The sequence below is a fragment of the Lissotriton vulgaris genome, chromosome 2_2 (assembly GCF_964263255.1).
Source record: "Lissotriton vulgaris chromosome 2_2, aLisVul1.2, whole genome shotgun sequence".
NCBI lineage: Eukaryota > Metazoa > Chordata > Amphibia > Caudata > Salamandridae > Lissotriton > Lissotriton vulgaris.
The window spans coordinates 103,293,346-103,313,491 of record NC_141688.1 but is presented as its reverse complement, the minus strand read 5'-3'; the positions used below and the strand labels follow the sequence as shown (position 1 = coordinate 103,313,491).

Here is a 20,146-nt window from a genome sequence, read left to right as displayed (position 1 = left end):
AGTTTTATCACTGCATTACCAGCGATAACCTCCCAAAATGCCACTATTGATGGATTTTTTATTGCGTTGTTAATAACGCGATAACCAGACGATATTATCCAGCGATAGCGGACGTTAACAAAATCAACGCTAAGCGCCCTTAGCGTTCCTTTTCCCTGTTCCTTGTTAATATGCCCCTAACTTCTTAACTAATTTGGAAGTTTCTACAAACCAGAACGCTGGACGAATTTAGGCTTGGTTTGCAGTGATCTGTTTAGCATTTTGTTGCTATTCTATTTAGCCAATTTGACATAAAGGGATGCATTTTAAAAGAAAAAGACATTCAGCACCAGTGGTTCTTTTCTTGACATATTTTGAAAATTATTTTTTAAGACAGGGCAATAATATTTATCTTTCAACATCAATGCAATGAAAAGTAAAGAGAGTTGAACGCATTACGATAGATTATAGAATAGATTTGTGAATTCTAAAAATCCCATTGGAACAGGAACTTTATTTAACTTAAAAAATAACCTGATATAACACAATTAGCATGTTAGTACTGCGTGGCAACGTTCTTAACAACTCTCCTAATTTATTTGGGATTTGAGCTCTAAACTGTGTACAAGCATGTCTTCTTTGAATAAATATATTGAAGAACAACTTTTAGCCATAGATTTACATCCATGTTTTGGCTTGAAAGATCCTTTTTCCCTCTTGCTGTCCCTGTTGGCTTTGCCCCTCACTTGTGCTGTTCCTGTTGGCTTTGGCCAACACCAACTGCCATGTTGCCTTGCTCCCTTCACCTGTCCTTGTTGCCTTGTCTCCACATGTTCTCCCTCCCATCTGCCAACAATTCCTTTCCCACCCACCATAAATGTGCTCTATGACACGGATGCCACTGGCTGTGTTACAGTGCTACCCCATCCACTCACCCTCCGTGTTGCCTTTCCATTGCTCTGGGTTCCATCCTGCTCTACCTGCCAGCAATAAAAATTAATCTCCATGATGCAGACAGCGCAGGTTGTCATAGCACTTTATTTTTATTTTAAAGTTTCAGCCATGCTGCTCACAGTCATGTTGCTTCATGGCTAAAAAAAATAATGTAACAAAGCCAATACCTCTTAAGTGAGACCTATTGCCTTTGCCAATGCTTGTTTTAAAGTAACTATTTTTTTATGAGTCATAAAAATTCAGTGGCCTCCCTACAGAAATCTATTAAAATTGTATGTCTAACCTCAATCTAGTGTATAATCTGGCAGCAGAATTTACGCCCTGTTAGAGTTATTCACCTTTACCATGTTTGGCAGCTTTTCACACTCATATTGAACTACTAATAAATATGAAAAATGGGTAATAAGGCAATTGGGATTTTTTCTGCATACTTTTTCGACTTTTTCAATGACCACCTACATGCCTATCTTTTGTCCTAACCCCTTATGAAAATCCAGCATACATGCCGGTTTTCTCTTGTAGCAAGTTTCATTTGTGGATAGAAATAACTGCAGATTCTGATGTTGTGAATTACACTCTAGTAATTGTCTTTTGTTAGAAAAATGAAATGCTATGCACATATCTTTATTACAAGTCAATATCGTGAATACATTCAACGATCCATCTTAAACACTATTCTCCACACAAGCGTTAACACTGTTAAATGTAACATTAAAGTTTTTTTGGAAGTCTATGCAGCAAAGAGGGTGAGGTTTTCATGCTCTCTTCTTTTTTTTTTTTGTTCAATCTGTCTTAGTACTTTGCTCTCCTTTGGGAACCTCATTCTCACATCGTACGTAGGTCTTCTCCTGAGCCGGATACAGCTGCGCGTTGCCATGGATTTGAGGGCAGAAGGTCATCCTAACAGAAAATATGACATTTCAAAAAATAAATTTGCACTATCATTTTTTTTAAAAGATGACGGTGATAAAGGTAACATTACAAACACAAAAAGATGTTTCTTAATTTTTGTTATCTGAAAGTGCTTACCTGCTATATGGTAAAAATGACAATTGTCTTGTCTTCATTTATGATTCAAATTTGATCACTCATGTCCCCACCCCCTTTTTTGCCACTGTTGGAAATGAAAAGCATTTCCTCAGGGAATTCCTCAGTGGGTGATGGAGGTAAGTATTACGGCGTTGGGAAATCTAATTAAGAAACCAATCATGACACAGTTGGGATTGCACCTTTTCTCCGAGACAAATAAAGCCCATTTACACGGTTTGGGATCATGGTGGGGTCAAGAGCGTGTTTTAAATTATTAAGTTGTCTAAACTCATTTGTAGGCTTTTTTATCATGTTACTTCTTCTGCGGTCTGCTTGAATCCTTACTTAGGAGTAGTTTATATTGCCTTTAAATATTTGCCAAGTGATTTGTTCTTCTAGCTGATGATTTAAGTGTATAGTCCAGATGGGGCCATTTTGGCAACCCTAAAACCCTGCTGCCATACATTTAATGTTATATTAAACTCAATCATGCATAAAATGGTAGAAGAGAAGAAATGAAGTGAACTAACACAATGAGGTGAACTAATGGCCTTGCAAAAGAGAAGCATGTAAGGAACTCCCTACACACTAACTAGAACACTTCCCTCTGCATACTTCTGCTAAAAAGTGTTGCAAACTCTTTGCTGTGGTGAGCATTTCTTTCTCCTGCCCCTACTGTGCCCATCGAAATTAGGCTGTTTTAAGATATATAACCCGGCGGGAGACTGCACTTCCAGTGTAATTACTAATCTCATAATATTTGGGTTCTAATCCCTTTACCACCACCTGGCCTTGACTGCTTGTGTTGCTACTTTAAAGAGACCATACCTGCCAACTCAACTTACCTCGTGCAGGGGGTCACTTCGGGGCACAAGGCAGACTGGCCGGTAACCTCTAATTCATTCCCTCTCCCACAGCAACGAAACAATGACTACCTTTCATCCATTTACAAACTCCCTTACAGCTACCCCCCTTCCATAGTTGGAACCCAACACGATTTCAAGAACAGGCACAGCATGCCGCCTTCGCCCCCCACCACCCGGCCTTCTACACCTACGGCCATCACCAGCTCGGGGATCCCTCCAGGCCCTAGATGACATCACCGCCCGTGACTGCAACAACACCCTGAAGGCCTGGATAAGTGAGCATTGCAAAAACCCCAGCAATGGCAAGAAGTTCTTGCTCTGTAAATCTGTGATATATATGTAATATATATTTGTCCAACCATAATCGCCTCAACTTTTCTTAAAATATAATCTTGGGTGAATTCACAACTTGTATATATGTAACTATAATCCTGTGTATCTGTAATAGACGTATGTACTTACTACCATTCTTATGTGAGTTTAGAGTTTATCTATTTCATATCTTTTATGTAATTCATGTGCTCTGAAGTCCTTATGTAATGTAACTGGTTCTATTGTAAAGCGCTCTGACACCTTCGGGTAAAGTTCACGCTATATAAAAACGCATAAATAAATAAATAAACTCCACTATCACTTTCCCTCTCCCCTTCTGTTTCTTCATTTGAACAAGATCTACAAAATCATACATTAGTATAGGAAATCAATCTATGCATTACTATCCATTGGTTTTGAGATTCTGGACTTTTTTCGTTTGGCAGTTGGAAATAAATAGCATTCACCTTCATGTACTGTGCCTTAAAAGTTAAATAGACTTTGTTTGTTTAAAATGACATATTTGACACATTGGTAGGACAGCTGTAAATATGCACAAAAGTCTGGCTCATCAGCACAAATTTCAGATTTGAGATGTAAGCTTGAGCAAATATTCTTCGGAAAATTCTACGGGGCTTATTTATGAGCCCGTACGTCACTTTTGAGCCACGGCGCGTCACTTCTGTGACGCGCAAGCGGCGTAAAAAATGCACCATGTTGCGTCATATTTACAAAGTGATGCATCTAAGCAGATGAGTCACTTTGTAAACCCCTGTGCCACATTATGCCTGTGCCAGGTATAATGTATGCTGGGGGCGTTCCGACGCAAGTAAGCCTTGTAGAAGTGACGCAGTGAAATCTATTAGATTTCACTGCGTCACTTCTAGGATGCAAATGCGTCAATATCTTATGCCTGCCTCACAGCAGGTGTAAGACTGACACAGCCACATTGAAATGGGACTTGCCCATGTGTAATGACCCATTGCTGAAGTTGCGTCACTTTAGTGACACACTCCATCAAAGCGCCATTTTTGCTCCTACAGAAGCCTCAGAAATACAGACGTATCTGTAGCTCCTTGCGACCTGATGTGTCATATTGTAAATATGACGCATCCAGCATGTCGCACGGAGGGCGCAATGAAAAGTGACGCATCAATGTTTTCACACAGCGATGCGTCACTTTTCATAAATGCGGCCCTACATATTTAAAACTCAAAACACCTGCACAATGGCTGCCGGATTTAAGTTCTTCCAGAACCCAGGGACTTATTGAATAAAAGCTTGTCGGTTTTAACCTTCCATCGTTGCTGAGTCGTGCTGCAAAAGAGTCAGGTGGCTTGAGAAACAGATTACTGAGTTTTTTCAGACTCCTGCATGATTTGCCACCATTCTTTTACCATTGCTTTGCTGCTCCTCAGACCGGGCCACTGCGGCCGCCATTTCCTGCTCAAGTGGCGCTCGCACAGCCTACATTTTGAAAACAGTACAAAGTACCCAGGACAACAAATCATAATTGCTAATTCCAAATGTATTTGGCCTTTAACTGGCAGTTCATCAGCTTTCACCTGCTGATGACTACAGAAGACTTTACTCAAACTATATAATTTCTTCTCATGTGCAGTAAGACGGTCACTATTTTATGCTTGTCCCTGTATTACTTAGGTAGGTTGCACTTCCACTGTAATGGGAGAGGAGGAGGAGCTGTATCAGATTGGCAGGAGCTTCTTAATTTATTAGGAAATGCATGGAATAATTGTAACATAAAGTTACTTCATTTAAACTTTCATCTCGTGGAACTCTTTGCTGCCAGCCATTTTGTTTCTTCATATGAATCTGTTGTCTCTCTTACATAAATTCTGGTATAAATTCTTCATGCAAGAAACTTGATTTTGAGAGTTGGCACAAACTTCGATCTCAACATTTTTCCCCCCATACATGCAATATATATTACTGCAGATAGTCAGATTTTGGAAAGTCTAATGGCTTTGGTGTAAGTCAGAGTAGGGTTACATCTTGTATATGCTAAATTGATTATCTTGTGCAGACTCGTCTGAGTAGCATTGAGCAATATACACCTTATGAGATGCTGTTTTGACCTTTCAGCAGTACTGAACCTACAGATAGGTTCAAAGCAGATTGGGATGGACTCTCATCCATGCAACTGCTATTAGATAAGTCCAATACCATTTATAATGGACTCTTCCATCTTTTCGAATCTGAAACATTTTAGCTCACCTATGACAATCAGCAGTTCTTGCAAAGAACCAACTGGAAATCTCAACAAAAGGCACAAAAAGGACCCAATTTTGCCGACCAAATCTCCTTTACTCCTAACCCTTGAGGACTTATTGGACAAAATCAAAATATAAAACCTTATGTTGTGGAAACAAATGTTATTTTTCAGAGGATTGAAGAAAAATGGTCAAATCTCGACTCCAGGCTTTCTGAAATGAAACAATGTAGAAATGATGTTCAGGGATGTGTCGAGCAAGATCGAGTCAATGTCTAAAGAAATCTCTCTTCTCAAGTAACAAAAAGAAGATTTGAAAACTCACAATAACTCACATATTTATGGTATTCCTGAGGGAGCAAAGGGTTTTAAAATGCTCTAATTTCTCAAAGTGCTTATTCCTAAAATCGTTAGTTGTAACAAAGAGAGCATTGCATGGGCTCTAAACCCTTGGCAGTATCCTCTTCAGTTTGACCTCAATGGATTTTAGTTCTATATCTACAATATTCTGTTCTTCTGAAGGTTATTTCATGAGCTAAACAACAAAAACAAATGGTGTGGCTGGGCCCAAAAATCTTTTTTCTGCAGGATCTAGCCAGAGTGAAGTCTAATAGATGAAATAATTTCTTTAATTTCTGGCCGCTTTAAGATCCATGAATGTCCGTTCTGGCCTTGTAGAACCATGTCTGCTTAAGGTTACTTACAAGGATAAAACTATGTGCTTTGCATCTCCAGATGAACTTAAACAATTCATTCACCTTCATAAGGGAGAGGAAATGATCCTAGGGAAATCTTGATCTTCACTATTTTATCTTATAACATATATTTGTTAGTAGTTTCGGTTATTTTGGAGGGTCTCATAGCATTCCATTCTCTTGTTTTTGGTTTTAACAGGAGTCTTTATGTTATCAGTCAGATCCCTGCTGAGTATGTCCTATCCTCATTGGTAAGTGACTTTGTTGTCCTTAGTAAGCTGTCTGGCATTGTCCTTTTTATTGTACTTCAGTATTATTTACATCTTCTCATATATTTCCCCTGAGATCTCCTTCCCGGATGTATGTCTGCTCTACGTTTTACCACTTCATCTTTTCATTGTCCTTTCATACTCTTTTTCTACAGATTATGGTTAAAGCCTTGTTGGCTTCTTACCATCCCTTTTTCTTCTTTTATCATGTTACGTTTTCTTATCTTACTTATATCTATTTTCTTCTTCCTTATATTTCCTTCTTCCTTTTCTTTAACCCACAGTCACTGTTTTTCCCTTTTTTTGAAATCTTTTCTATACTTTACTATGTTATTGCTTCAATGGTCTTACTTGGGTTATGATGAATTTTACCTGCTGTTATTTTGATAAATAACCTTCGTTTTGTATCCAGAAATGTAAAGAGTATGTGCAATCCTATCAAGAAGCAGGGAGTTCTCACACATTTCTCCAGGTAAAAATCCCCTTTCTGCAAGAAACTCACCTTACTTCTATTGAAAATAAAATCTGGACGGGACTTTCTATATTTTACTCTGTGAAAAATAACAAAAATGGGATTGTTGTATTCTTCCATAAGTCCCTTCCTCTGATTATTGAGAAATAGGAGAAACATGAGGTTGACAGATGTCTCCTTATACACTTCCAAAAACAACAGTTGATGGACAGAATGCAGAACAATGTCATACATTCACCCCAGTACAGAGATCTGGGCCTAAATCCATTGTTTTTTTGCTCACCATGCCATTCCAATTTGAACCCAGCCATATGCAAATCAGTCTTGACCCTGTGCCCCATGGGAACAGTTCAGCCTGAACTGCCAAGCAAGGTCCTCCCTGGACTGGAAACAAGCATCCTAGGACCGGTTCCGGGCTTTCAGTCCTCATCAGCCAGGATAGCTTGATTCCAGTGGCATGGAGAGCACTGGACTCACGTTCGAGCATACCCGTCCTACTCGGGGTAACAAATGCAAAAACAACAGTTGATGGACAGAATGCAGAACAATGTCATCCATTCACCTCAGTATAGAGATCTAGGCCTAAATCCATCACTTTTTTGCTCACCATGCCATTCCAGTTTGAACCCAGCCATATGCAAATCTGTCTTGACCCTGTGCCCCATGGGAACAGTCCAGCCCGAACTGGGGGTGAATGTTTTGCCAATGTGCAACATTCCGTCCAGCACCTTGTGCGTTTTGCTGTTCGCCCTATGTGGGAAGGGTATGCCCAGACGTGGGTCCCGTGCTCACTATGCCACTGGAGTCAAACTATCCTGGCTGATGATGGCTGATAGCCAGAAACCGGTCCTAGGATGCTTGATTCCAGTCCAGGGAAGTCATGGCTTGGCAGTTCGGGCTGGACTGTTCCCATGAGGCACAGGGTCAAGACTGATTTGCATATGGCCATGTCTGAACTGGGGTGGCGTGGTGAGCAAAATAACGATGGATTAATCCCAGATCTGTGACTGGGGGTGAATGTTTTGCCAATGTGCAACATTCCGTCCACCACCTTGTGTGTTTTGCTGTTTGCCCTAAGTGGGAAGGGTATGCCCAGACGTGGGTCCCGTGCTCACTACGCCACTGGAGTCAAGGTATCCTGGCTGATTATTATTATTACCACTTATAGAGCGCGCGGCTACCCCCGATGGGGGGTGTCCCGGTGCTGGCAGCAGCAGGAGAGGGGGGCTTGGAGATTCATGGAAGGCTAAATAGCCAAGTTTTCAGAGCCTTCCTAAACAGTCTATCTGTCTTGGCTTTCCTGATCTGTATTGGCATGGTGTTCCACAGTGCAGCTGTTTTTACAGTGAACGAACAACTGCCGAATCACGCTTTTTTATAAGAGGGAACTGATAAAAGTTCCTGATGGTTGGATCTCAGGCATCTGGTATGGGTGGATTTCTGTACACTAGCTTTGAGGTACTTGGGACCTCGCTCTATCAAAGCCCTGCGTGCTATGGTTAATACTTTGAACTCTATTCTTCTCTTTAATGGGAGCCAGTGAAGGCTCCTCAGGTGAGGGGAGATGTGATGACGAGTGGGATGTTCCTAATCAGCCTAGCAGCTGAATTTTGAATAATCTGTAGTTTCCTAATTAGATAAGCAGGGAGGCCCAGATAAAGACTGTTGGCATAGTCTAATTGTGAGGTAATCAGGGCATGTACCACTGTCTTCCTTCTGTCCATCCGGAGAAAATGAAGAAACCTACAAAGCATTTTTAATTTCCAGAAACATTGAGAGGATACATAATTAACCTGTGCTTTGCCTGAAAGAGCAGAATCAAATTTAAAGTCCAGGCTTTTTGCAACCTGAGCAGGTTCTGGTGGAGGATTCAGCTCCCTCGGCCACCACATCTCTGTTCTTGGTGGTTGTGCCTGATTAAAAAATAACACCTCGGTTTATTCAGTGTTTAACTTTAGGCAGTTGTCTGTCATCCAAGATGCAATATTGAGCAGACACTGCCTGAAGTTCGAAAAAGTTGCCTCCATGTGCTCCTTGAAGGAGAACACCAACTGGGTGTCTTCAGCATAGGAGACAGCCTTAACATCCCATTCCTCCACCAGATAAGCAAGTGGGGCAATGTAGGCATTAAAGAGTGTGGGGCTTAATGTCGACCCTTGGGGCACAACACATGTAAGAGTTTTTGCTGATGAGATGTGGGGAGGGAGGGAGATTAACTGGTGCCTGTCTACCAGGAATGATTTGAACCAAGCAAGCACAGTGCCCACTACACCCATCTTTTCCAGCCTTTTAATCAATATCCAGTGGGAGACCGTATCGAAGGCCGCGGATAGGTCTAATAGCACCAGGATAGTGTAATTTCCCTGATCAATTGTTGCACGCACAGTCTCTGCCAACTCCAGCAGAGCTGTCTCGGTGCTACAACAACCCAACTGATGATGGCTGATAGCCAGAAACCGGTCCGAGGATGCTTGATTCCGGTCCACGGAACACATGGCTTGGCAGTTCGGGCTGGACTGTTCCCATGAGGCACAGGGTCAAGACTGATTTGCATGTGGCCATGTCTGAACTGAGGTGGCGTGGTGAGCAAAATTACGATGGATTAAACCCATATCTGTGACTGGGGGTGAATGTTTTGCCAATGTGCAACATTCAGTCCATCACCTTGTGTTTTTTGCTGTTCGCCCTATGTGGGAAGGGTATGCCCAGACGTGGGTCCTGTGCTCACTACTCCACTGGAGTCAAGCTATCCTGGCTGATGATGGCTGATAGCCAGAAACCGGTCCTAGGATGCTTGATTCCGGTCCAGGGAAGACATGGCTTGGCAGTTCGGGCTGGACTGTTCCCATGAGGCACAGGGTCATGACTGATTTGCATATGGCCATGTCTGAAATGGGGTGGCGTGGTCAGCAAAATAACGATGAATAAACCCAGATCTGTGACTGGGGTGAATGTTTTGCCAATGTGCAATATTCCTTCCATCACCTTGTGTGTTTTGCTGTTTTCCTTATACACTTCACCATACATAACTCTTCAATATCAAGTTTTAACATATCAAATTCAAATTTCATAGTTGGGGGTGATTGCAACCACCTTATGGATCCCTTCATAAACAGAAACTCTACAGTAAAATAAGCACTCAATAAACTGCAAACCGATTTCAAAGAGATGCCACTTTGGTTACTTTAACTAGAAGGTGGAATCTGCTATGCCATCATCACAGACTTGATAGATGAAGCACAACATCTACTGCGCAATTAATTAAGAAAGACTTCTGATGGCTACCACTCTCTACATATTCACCTCAAAAACCTGTTCAATTATTTTATTAAAATGTCGCATTTCAGCCTCCAAGAATAATAATTTATATATGTATTATACTTATTTTTAACCCTTGAATATTGTAGTTGGTATTTGCACTGTTAATTTTTTTTTTTCTTTTTTACTTTTCTTCAAGTATGGATTTCTGGATTTCTTTCTTTTTTTCTCTTTTTTCTTTTATTTCCATCGCTAATAAAACCTAAAAACGATAACATGGTTGTATCTAATAAAAATGTAATTGCTTCTTCCATAAACACGTTCTACTATTCTACAATACTATATCATATACTGTTATTTGTTCGGTTTTTCATCATATTGTTCTCTTAAGCTAACATTATTGACACATTTTTGATATCATGTTATCTGTGTTACTTCCACTGACCTTATTAATTGAAGCATTTTCAAACAAAAAAAAGAAAAGTAACTACTGCACTTTCTTCTCATAGATTTGCCATAATGCTTCAACAGTTGGAGGATTGGGACAACATGCTAAGCTGCCAGAAACAGATATGTCCTCACTAGCTCTTCGTCCTGTTCTGAGCTTGTTTTGACCTCAAATAGGCTAATGTGGAACATTAAACTTGACTATCTGATGTTGTGAACAGCTTCCTGCCTTAACCCACTGAAGATTGTAAACCCCCAGAAAAATTCTAAGTCCAGTGTGATCACCGCACAATACTGAATCACGTGTTAGACTCAACTATTCATCGTTCCAAGGTCAGTAAATTAAGTGCCATTAACTTGAGTAACAGTAACAATTGTGATTTTCAGAGTTTAGAAACAATAGAGCTGTAGTATTCAGCACTATGGGCCTGATTCACAGAACTAACTTAACACAAAATCCTAAACTTACTACCATTTTCGTATTCACAGAAGGCACTTGCTCATTTTGGTATTCACAGAAGACACTTACTCTTTTCGGTATTCACAGAAGTTAGGAGTCCTAACTTTAGGACTCCTAAATGCCTTCTGTGAATACGAAAAGTCCTAAAGTTAGGATTTTTCTCAGTTTAGGAGTAGTAAAGTTAGGACTCCTAACTTTAGGACTCCTAAATGCCTTCTGTGAATACCGAAAGTCTTAAAATTAGGATTTTTCTCAATTTAGTAGTAGTAAAGTTAGAAATCCTAACTTTAGGACTCCTAAATGCCTTCTGTGAATACCGAAAGTCTTAAAATTAGGATTTTTCTCTGTTTAGTAGTAGTAAAGTTGAGAAAAATCCAAATTTTAAGACTTTCGGTATTTACAGAAGGCATTTAGGAGTCTGAAAGTTAGGAGTCCTAACTTTACTACTACTAAATTGAGGAAAATCCTAATTTTAAGACTTTTGGTATTCACAGAAGGCATTTAGGAGTCCTAAAGTTAGGAGTCCTAACTTTACTACTACAAAATTGAGAAAAATCCTAATTTTAAGACTTTCGGTATTCACAGAAGGCATTTAGGAGTCCTAAAGTTAGGAGTCCTAACTTTCCTACTACTAAATTGAGAAAAATCCTAACTTTAAGACTTTCGGTATTCACAGAAGGCATTTAGGAGTCCTAAAGTTAGGAGTCCTAACTTTACTACTACAAAATTGAGAAAAATCCTAACTTTAAGACTTTCGGTATTCACAGAAGGCATTTAGGAGTCCTAAAGTTAGGACTCCTAACTTCTGTGAATACCGAAATGAGTAAGTGCCTTCTGTGAATACCGAAATGGGTAAGTGACTTCTGTGAATACCAAAATGAGTAAGTGCCTTCTGTGAATACCAAAATGGTAGTAAGTTTAGGATTTTGTCTTAAGTTAGTTCTGTGAATCAGGCCCTTAGTCCCATATCGGGTTCTTCTCTGCCCGTCTCATTTCCTGCTGTCCATATTTCGTTCTGCTCTCCCCTCTCTCATTTCCTCTGCCTTTCTCATTTCCTCTCTCACTTCCTTTTGCCTCTCAGTCCCTTCTGCCCCTCTGTAATTCCTTTTTGCTGCTCTCCTTCTTTGTCCACTCTCATTGTCCTGTCCTGTCCTGTGTCCCTCGCTCATTCTTCTCTTTCGCGCTGTTATTCGTGTCCGTTCCGTTCCTTTCATTCTCATTCTCTTCTATTCATCTCTTGCACTCTTTTGCCTTGCCTTCCCCTGCCCCTCCTTTATCTTCCTCTCTCCTTCTCATCTGTTCAGCCCCTCTCCTTTTATTTGCTCCTGCCTCATTCCATCTGTGCCTCTTTTATGGCTCTTGCTCACTCTCTTTAACCATCTTCCATTCTTTTTTCTCCTGTCTCATTCTCTTTTGCCACTCTCATTTGCTCCTGCTCCTCTTATTCTCCAGTGCCCCTCTCATTCCTGTGTCCCCTCTCATTCCCTCTGCTCTGTCTCTCATACCCTATTCTTTTTTTGCTGTGTCCATCTTACATGTTGGTTTGTCCCACCTTTATACTTCCCTCTCTCATTTCCTTCTTTCCAGCACTCCTCTGTCCAGTGCATACATGGTATTATTGAACTGACAGCGAACTGCAGGTAGAGTGAAATGCACATCTTGTTGGGATGGATGCAAAAAGAACAGATGTGGTGCTGGCATTGGGAACAATTAGAAGGGAATATATTCACATAAAGTGGTGCATATTAACAAAATGTATTTTACAGGTGCTGACAGCACAGAAAATTCTCCCATAGCAGAATGCTGTTTGAATCCAACCTTGGGACTTATTTTGGCAGCTATGATCAGAATGTAACATTAGCATCTTAATTTCGCGCCCTTGAGGGGAGCTGTTTTAGGAAGAAGCACAGCTGATAAATTCACTTCTGAGGCCCTGCTAAGGAAGCCCAGAGTTTCCAATACCATGTGATAATTCATAATATTCAGTTTATGTAACTTAGATTACTTCAGATGTACATCCCCTACATAGAAATATCTCCAACATCCATAATGTTGACAGCGTAGAGGGGCCAAGCAAAGCCATTCGTGGAAGTAGCTGATAGGGTCATCAACAGACCTTTGGGTCTGCGTTCCTTATCCCTTGCAGTCACCAAATGCCTTTTTTTGGTTCTTCTGCCACACCATTAAACACAAGGACCACGCAGGACAGGATCCCTGTTTAGGAAATAAACAGACAATACTTGTGGCCGTCCATCTTCTGTTACACTAGGAGCGCTCTGATTCAGGAAGGGTCTCAAAGGGAACCTTTTTTTAATTGGCCCTTAGATTTTCTATTCTGTGTCTGTACAGCAACTTAGTTTAAGGCACTATGAAACTCAAGGGTACACCCATTCTTCAAAAAACAAGAAGTGTTTCCCTAGAAATTACTTTAACATAAGTATCTCTAGCGTGGTTCAGAGTATTTCAGTACATGAACAATATGGGTCATTTAAATATCAACTTCATCCAAATTGTCACTTGGAGCATCTACATTATTTGATTATTGTACTTAAGTGGAGCAATTTGGATGAAGTTGATCCATGTTGCGCATGTACTAAAGTACTTTGAACAGCACCGAGGCCAGAGATACTTTGGTTCAAGTGATCCTTAGGGGAGCATTGTTTTTGGACAACTGTGTTACTTGAGTTCCTTGAAACATTGGTTGCCACATTTCTTTGGCAGATCAAACAATAATCATAAAGATAGCTAGGAGGTTCACACATAGCAATGATTGCCAATGTGCCAATGCTCTAAACACAAATGATAGGATAGTGGCGTCTTGCTAAGGACATGCCTTAACCCCTTCGATGCTTATGACGGAACGGTTCTGTTATCAGCGTCGGTTGGGCTGTGCTGATGACGGAACCGTTCCGTCATGACCACACCCGTTTTTCGAATCTTCAGCACAGTGCGAAAATCTGCGCCGCGCTGAAGAGGTTAAAAATTGCGAGTCTTTGGTGAGACATTGCTGGGAGGGTTTTCATCTGGTAGGCACAACAAATCATTGGGGCAGAAAGCTCCTCTTGTCAACGGTGTTCTACTATATAAGGCTTCATACCCACCCCCAACCCCACTAACACCCCCTCTGATGCCTCACTCACAATTGTTTTGTATTTTCTTATAAGACCTCTGATGTGACGTCATTGTCTCTTAGCTTTTACTGGACACATTGGTGGACATTATCAAATTATATGAAATTGAACCTTTTAAACTACTAGTTACACCAGCAGCTAGCCTGACACCTGACTCACTAAATTGGCCCGAAGTTATGAGTCCATATTCAACTCCCTCAAAGATGTGCAGCACTCCTGGCATATTGATTGATGACGTTCAGCCTCTTGAGGTACATAGATCCAAAGTTGCCAGTGTCTGCGTCTTCCAAATGAAGACTGAATTATATTCTTTCGTAGTTTGACTAGCATCTACATGCCTCTATTGACAGTCCAGACTGGACGATGGTAACGTTATCTACCTATCGGCCTCTGAAACAGCATTGTATCATCTACAGCTGACGTATCTCATCACATATACTCTGAAACGGCAGCAGATTATGCCAGTTTCTAGACAGCTTTATTGGTTCCCTATTAGACATTGAGTGATTTTCAAGTCTGTAAAAATAATAGATGTAAAAAATATCGATTTAACAATATAATTAAAATAAAAGATTATATATTAACTATATAAAATATTAAAATTACCTTTAACAAAATAAATGTAATTTAATATACATTTTAACTAAGTATAAAAATGTAACTTAGTTTAAAAAAATAGAAACACGCAAACATAATAATTTATACATATACATATATTTACCTTAAAATAATTTATTAACTATTAGCTTTATTTAATTTTTAAACTTTTAAATAATATACAAAAATATAATATATACATATATCAATAATATAAATTAAACAACCATTCTATAATTAATTAAACACTAAACTATTAAAAAAAAAACCCATTTCACAATACAATAAATACAACAGTAGGGAAAATCTTGGATTGCGAAAAATTTAAATGTACTATTCCAAATGCAATGAGTGCAACAGTAGCTAAAGTGTTGGATAGTGGAGGGGCAAAAATGACTATTCCCACTTCAAAGAGTGCAACAGTAGGGAAAGTGTTGGATAGCGGAGGGGTTACATTTACTATTCCCACTCCATTGAGTGCAAAAGTAGGGTAAATGTTGGATAGTAGAAGAATTAAGGGGCATATTATCAAGCCTGTGCGCTAAAATTATCGCCGCTTTATCGGCCGAAAACGGCCGATAAAGCAGCGATAATGGGCTTGATAATATGCTCTATCGAATTCCAATCGAAGCACATGTTAGATGTGAAGACATCTAACATGGGCTTCGATTGGAATTCCACAGAGCATATTATCAGGCCCATTATCGCCGCTTTATCGGCCGTTTTCGGCCGATAAAGCGGCGATAATTTTAGCGCACAGGCTTGATAATATGCCCCTGAATGTACTATTCCAACTCCAGTGAGTGCAACAGTAGGGAAAATGTTGGATAGCGGAGGGGTAAAAATTACTATTCCCTCTCCAATGAGTGCAACAGTAGGGAAAGTGTTGGATAGCGGAGGGCAAAAATTACTATTCCCACTCCAGTGAGTGCAACAGTAGGGAAAGTGTTAGATAGCAGAGGGGTAAAAATTACTATTCCCACTCCAGTGAGTGCAACACTAGGGAAAGTATTGGATAGCGAAGGGGCAAAAATTACTATTCCCACTCTAGTGAGTGCTACAGTAGGGAGGGAAAGTATGGGATAGCAGAGGTGTAAAAATTACTATTCACACTCCTGTAGGTGCAACAGTAGGGAAACTGCTGGATAGCGGAAGGGTAAAAATTACTATTCCCACTCCAGTGAGTGCAACAGTAGGGAAAATGTTGGATAGCGGATGGGAAAACATTACTATTCCCACTCCAGTGAGTGTAACAGTAGGGAAAGTACTGGGTAGCAGAGAAACAAAAATTACTAACAACATTTAAATAATTAAAAATAAATAAACAATATTCTAAAAATAAACAATTAAATATATTAAACGTATAAAAAGAACACATATTATAATGTTAATTACATATAACAAAATGGTACAAATATAATATAAAATGAAATAAATACATTTATAAACAATATTTATTTAAAAGGAGGAAATATTCACAAACAAATTATTTAAAACAGAAATGTATTTATTTTATTACCTACCCTAAAACACCACACCGATAAAAAAAGGATATAAACATTTGTATGTAAATGTATTTCCATAATTAACATAATTAATAAAGAATTTAAAATATATTATTGATAAAAAAATAATAAACATTCATTGAGTGCACATTCTTTAACACTATAATATCCAAAACACACGCCTAAAATTAATTACACAATTACTATAATTAATTACTAAATAATGAATTTATATTAATTAACAACTAAGTAATAATTCAGCAATAAAAAATAAATTACTTCCCAGCCTTCACACCATTTACACCTATAAACACCACAAAAAACACCTAAAATGAATTACACAATTACTATAATTAATTACTTATTAATTAATTTAAATGAATTAACAACTAATTATTGAACAATTATTAAAACATTCATTTACACATTTAACACCATAACATCAGAATTAAACAAATATTAATGAATAAAAATGATTCAATAAATGTTATATAATTAAATTACTTCCCGCCCTATTCCCCTATAAACCCACAACCAGCTACAAACTAAAAATGCAAATTTCGAACAAAAAAAGTTAATAACTACTATAAATAATCAATACATTTTATATCATTAAATTACTTCCCACCCAATTCCCCTATAAACCCACAACCCGCAATAAAAAAAAAAAGAATTCAATAAAATAAAAGAATAACTACTAAAATGTTAACACAGATAATAGTTGGCTGAGGTAGGTACCTTAGGCCAAGTAGGAACCCGCGTTCCAACATCAGAACAAGGAAGGTCACCTTCGTAGATAGCCCGCTCCTCCCAATGTAGTTTAGCATGAGCAGCCAGGCTTATCTTCAAGGCAAATGTGTAAAGTATTCGCAACCACGCTCACAATAATCCAATGACACCACAAATAGACTCCACACATGTTTTATAAAACAAGTATAAACTTTATGTAAAAAGATATACGATAAGACCACACAATATAAAACCAACATATGAGGTTGTGTACTATTTCTGCTGGCCGGTTGTTAAGCCAGCCAACCCTTGTAAGTTCTGACGATGTCACTGAACACTTCTAAACATTTTTTTTTTTTAAAACCTTTATTATGATCAGTAGAGGTTACACAGCTTTGTCGCCTACAACCTGCATGACCAGGCCGGCAGCTACTGTATCATCTTGGGAGTGTACTATACCTTAGGGGAATATTAGACTGACACAGCAAGCCGCCTACAACCCATCAGGGCCGGCCGCGAAGAAGGGCTATTGGGAGCTGTGTAAGGAAGCATTTGCAAAGTACTGAGAATAACAATAGATATAGGAAATAGAATGCCCGAGGTTTCACAATTTTTTCAGTTTTCTTCCCTTCTATGCCAACTAAATCAACATAACCTTAACCAAAAAAAAAATCCGACAAACTCAGCGGCCTGTATTAGGTTGTTTTCCTGCCTATAAACCATCCCATTAGCTGCATCCTAAGCTGCTGTGTGAGAATGGGGACGGGTTAGGTGCAGTGGGTACTACTGTGTGATACGTGCTTGTCAAGTGGGTCACAGAGCATGTGTATAATCAGCTAGGTGGTTCTGAATACTAGGACTGGCACGGGGGGTGAAACTCGCAGGTGAGAGTGGAATGCAGGTTCCAAATTACGCGGATGGGCTACTCTACTCTGGAAGCGTAGGACAGGAGTCTCAGTGTGCAGGGACACAGGAGGGGTTGTGTATGAAAGGTGCGGTGCTTGTAGTGGAGAGGGAAACATCGTACACGACCACTTAGGAGTGAAGTGCTGTATCTGGTGTCGCAGGAATAGTCGCACGTTCTGGCTCATCGTCATCCGACTGAGAGTCGGCTTGTAGTCGTTGAAGGTACGCAGTAAGCGGACCGCAGATGTCCTTGGGCCTCGACTTGTGTGGAAGTAATTCCGTGTAGTTGTGCAGCTAGTCTTGCCATGTAGTCATGACGGTAAGCCATTCCTTGAACTTGGGTGCTCGACCTCGACCCCAGCGGCACGCTACTTGGTGCTTTGCCAGGAGAAGGCCGAGCGCAAAAAATTTACGATGTACGGTCAGTGCAGGGCAAGCCTGCCCCAGCAGCACAATCTTCGGGCAAGGTGACACAGGCACGCCAACCATATCGGACAAGGCCTTAAATACTTCCTCCCAGAACGTAGCCACCGCTCGGCATGTCCATGCAAGGTAGAGAAAGTCCGCGCCTTCGGCCCCGCAGCGGAGACACCTATCATTGTCCCGGAGGTGAAAACGGTGCAGTTTGGCCGGAGTGTAATAGAGCCTGTACAGGAACTTATAATGTACCAGCCTGAGGCGCGTGTTTCCCGTAACTGCTGTAGTGTGCGCGCAGCTAACTTCCCACTGGTCATCAGACATAGGGGCTCCCAGATCAGCGTCCCAGTCCCTCCTGGCTCCAAGGAGAGGAGGGGACGAGGCGGTTTGTGTATGTTTATAGAGCATAGAGACCACGTGCTTCGGAGTGTCAGATTGGAGTAGTAAGTGGAGAGGTTGGACTGTATCCGGTTCATCTGGGAAGACCGGGGTGACCGTCCTGATTCCCTGCCTCAGGCGTACGTATAGGAATGTATCCATGACAGAGGGGGATTCGCCACCGAAGAATTGCGCAGATGTGCGGAAACTGCCCTGTAGGTATAGGTCCCCCCACGTGCGGAATGCTAATCGTGCGAGTAATTTATGGCCAATTTCCTCGCAAGTAATACTAAGCCGTGGGTCGTTCGCTAGGGTCATGAGTAGCGAGTATAAGAACGTCGTCCCCATGGCCGCCGCCAAGTGCCTCCAGGCCAGTACCATACAGTCGACTGTAGAAGGGTCGCGATCAGTAATTTTAGCCTCTGAGTAGAGGTAACCCGATGGTTGCATTGGTCTCATGTAGCTGTCTTCAACCACCAGATGTGCCATGAAAGGAGGGGGATGGACCCAGTACGCGGCGAAGTGGTCTTGCGCACAGTCATAATATCGTCTGAAGTTAGGGACGTCGAAACCGCCCTGATGGTACGGGAGCATTAGTGACTGTAAGCTCATTCGGGCCTGCTTCCCGCCCCAGATGAGTCGCGACAGTAGCGAGTCTAATGTACAAAAAAAATTCGCGCCTGGGTTATATGGTATGTTAGTGAAGAGGTATAGTAGTTTTGGTAGAACTACCATTTTAATAAGTGAGATGCGACCCGCCATGGATAATGGGAGGTGTATCCATCTAGTGACATTGTCCGTCAGTTTGTCCATGACTGTCCCATAATTGGCCCTGATGAGCGTGTCGCGTTTTCTAGTCATTGCTATACCTAAATATTTAATCTCCTCTGCCTCCCAGACTAGGGGGTAATCTAGGGGAAACTGTGTGGTCTTGTCGGTGAGTGGAAATAGGGCAGATTTCGACCAGTTGATTTGTACACCCGAAATCCCTCTGAATCTGGTAATCTCACGCAGCAGAGGGTTCAAGTTCTCTTGGGGTTTATGTACATAAAGGGTCATGTCGTCAGCATATAGTGCTATGAGTAACTGCCTGTCCGGATAGATGAGAGAGCGGTGATTGTGGTGTTGGCGCAGTTTGGCCGCTTGTGGCTCGATAGCAATAGCGAATAGGACTGGGGACAATGGGCATCCCTGTCGTGTGCCACGATGGATTTCAAAGGGAGCCGATCGTGATCCATTCAGCACCACTGAGGCCTGAGGTTGTCGGTATAATAACCAAATCCAATCAAGGAAGCTGAAAGGAAAGCCCATTCTTTCCAGGAGCGCCAACAGGTAGTCCCATTCTAGCGAATCGAACGCCTTCGTGGCATTGAGAAAAATAGCGGCAGCCTCACAGTTGGGGGTTATGTCCTGTATCACCGCGTGAAGGGTACGCAAATTATGGGACATCGCACGATTCGGGACAAAGCCCGCCTGGTCCGGTAATACCAGTCTCTCCATTAACAGATTAAG

At 40.8% G+C, this 20,146-nt stretch overlaps 1 protein-coding gene across 3 annotated transcripts in view; it reads right to left on the bottom strand.

The window, feature by feature from the left end:
* Positions 1 to 1,541: 1,541 nt before the first annotated feature.
* LIPC (lipase C, hepatic type) overlaps positions 1,542 to 20,146 on the bottom strand; it is a 607,669-nt gene continuing 589,064 nt past the window's right edge. For all 3 annotated transcript variants that reach the window (XM_086959372.1, XM_086959371.1, XM_086959373.1), the window contains exon 9: positions 1,542 to 1,833. In XM_086959372.1, coding sequence (XP_086815498.1) covers positions 1,716 to 1,833 — 118 coding nt within the window. In that variant the 3' untranslated portion in view covers positions 1,542 to 1,715. The remainder of the gene's footprint in view (positions 1,834 to 20,146) is intronic.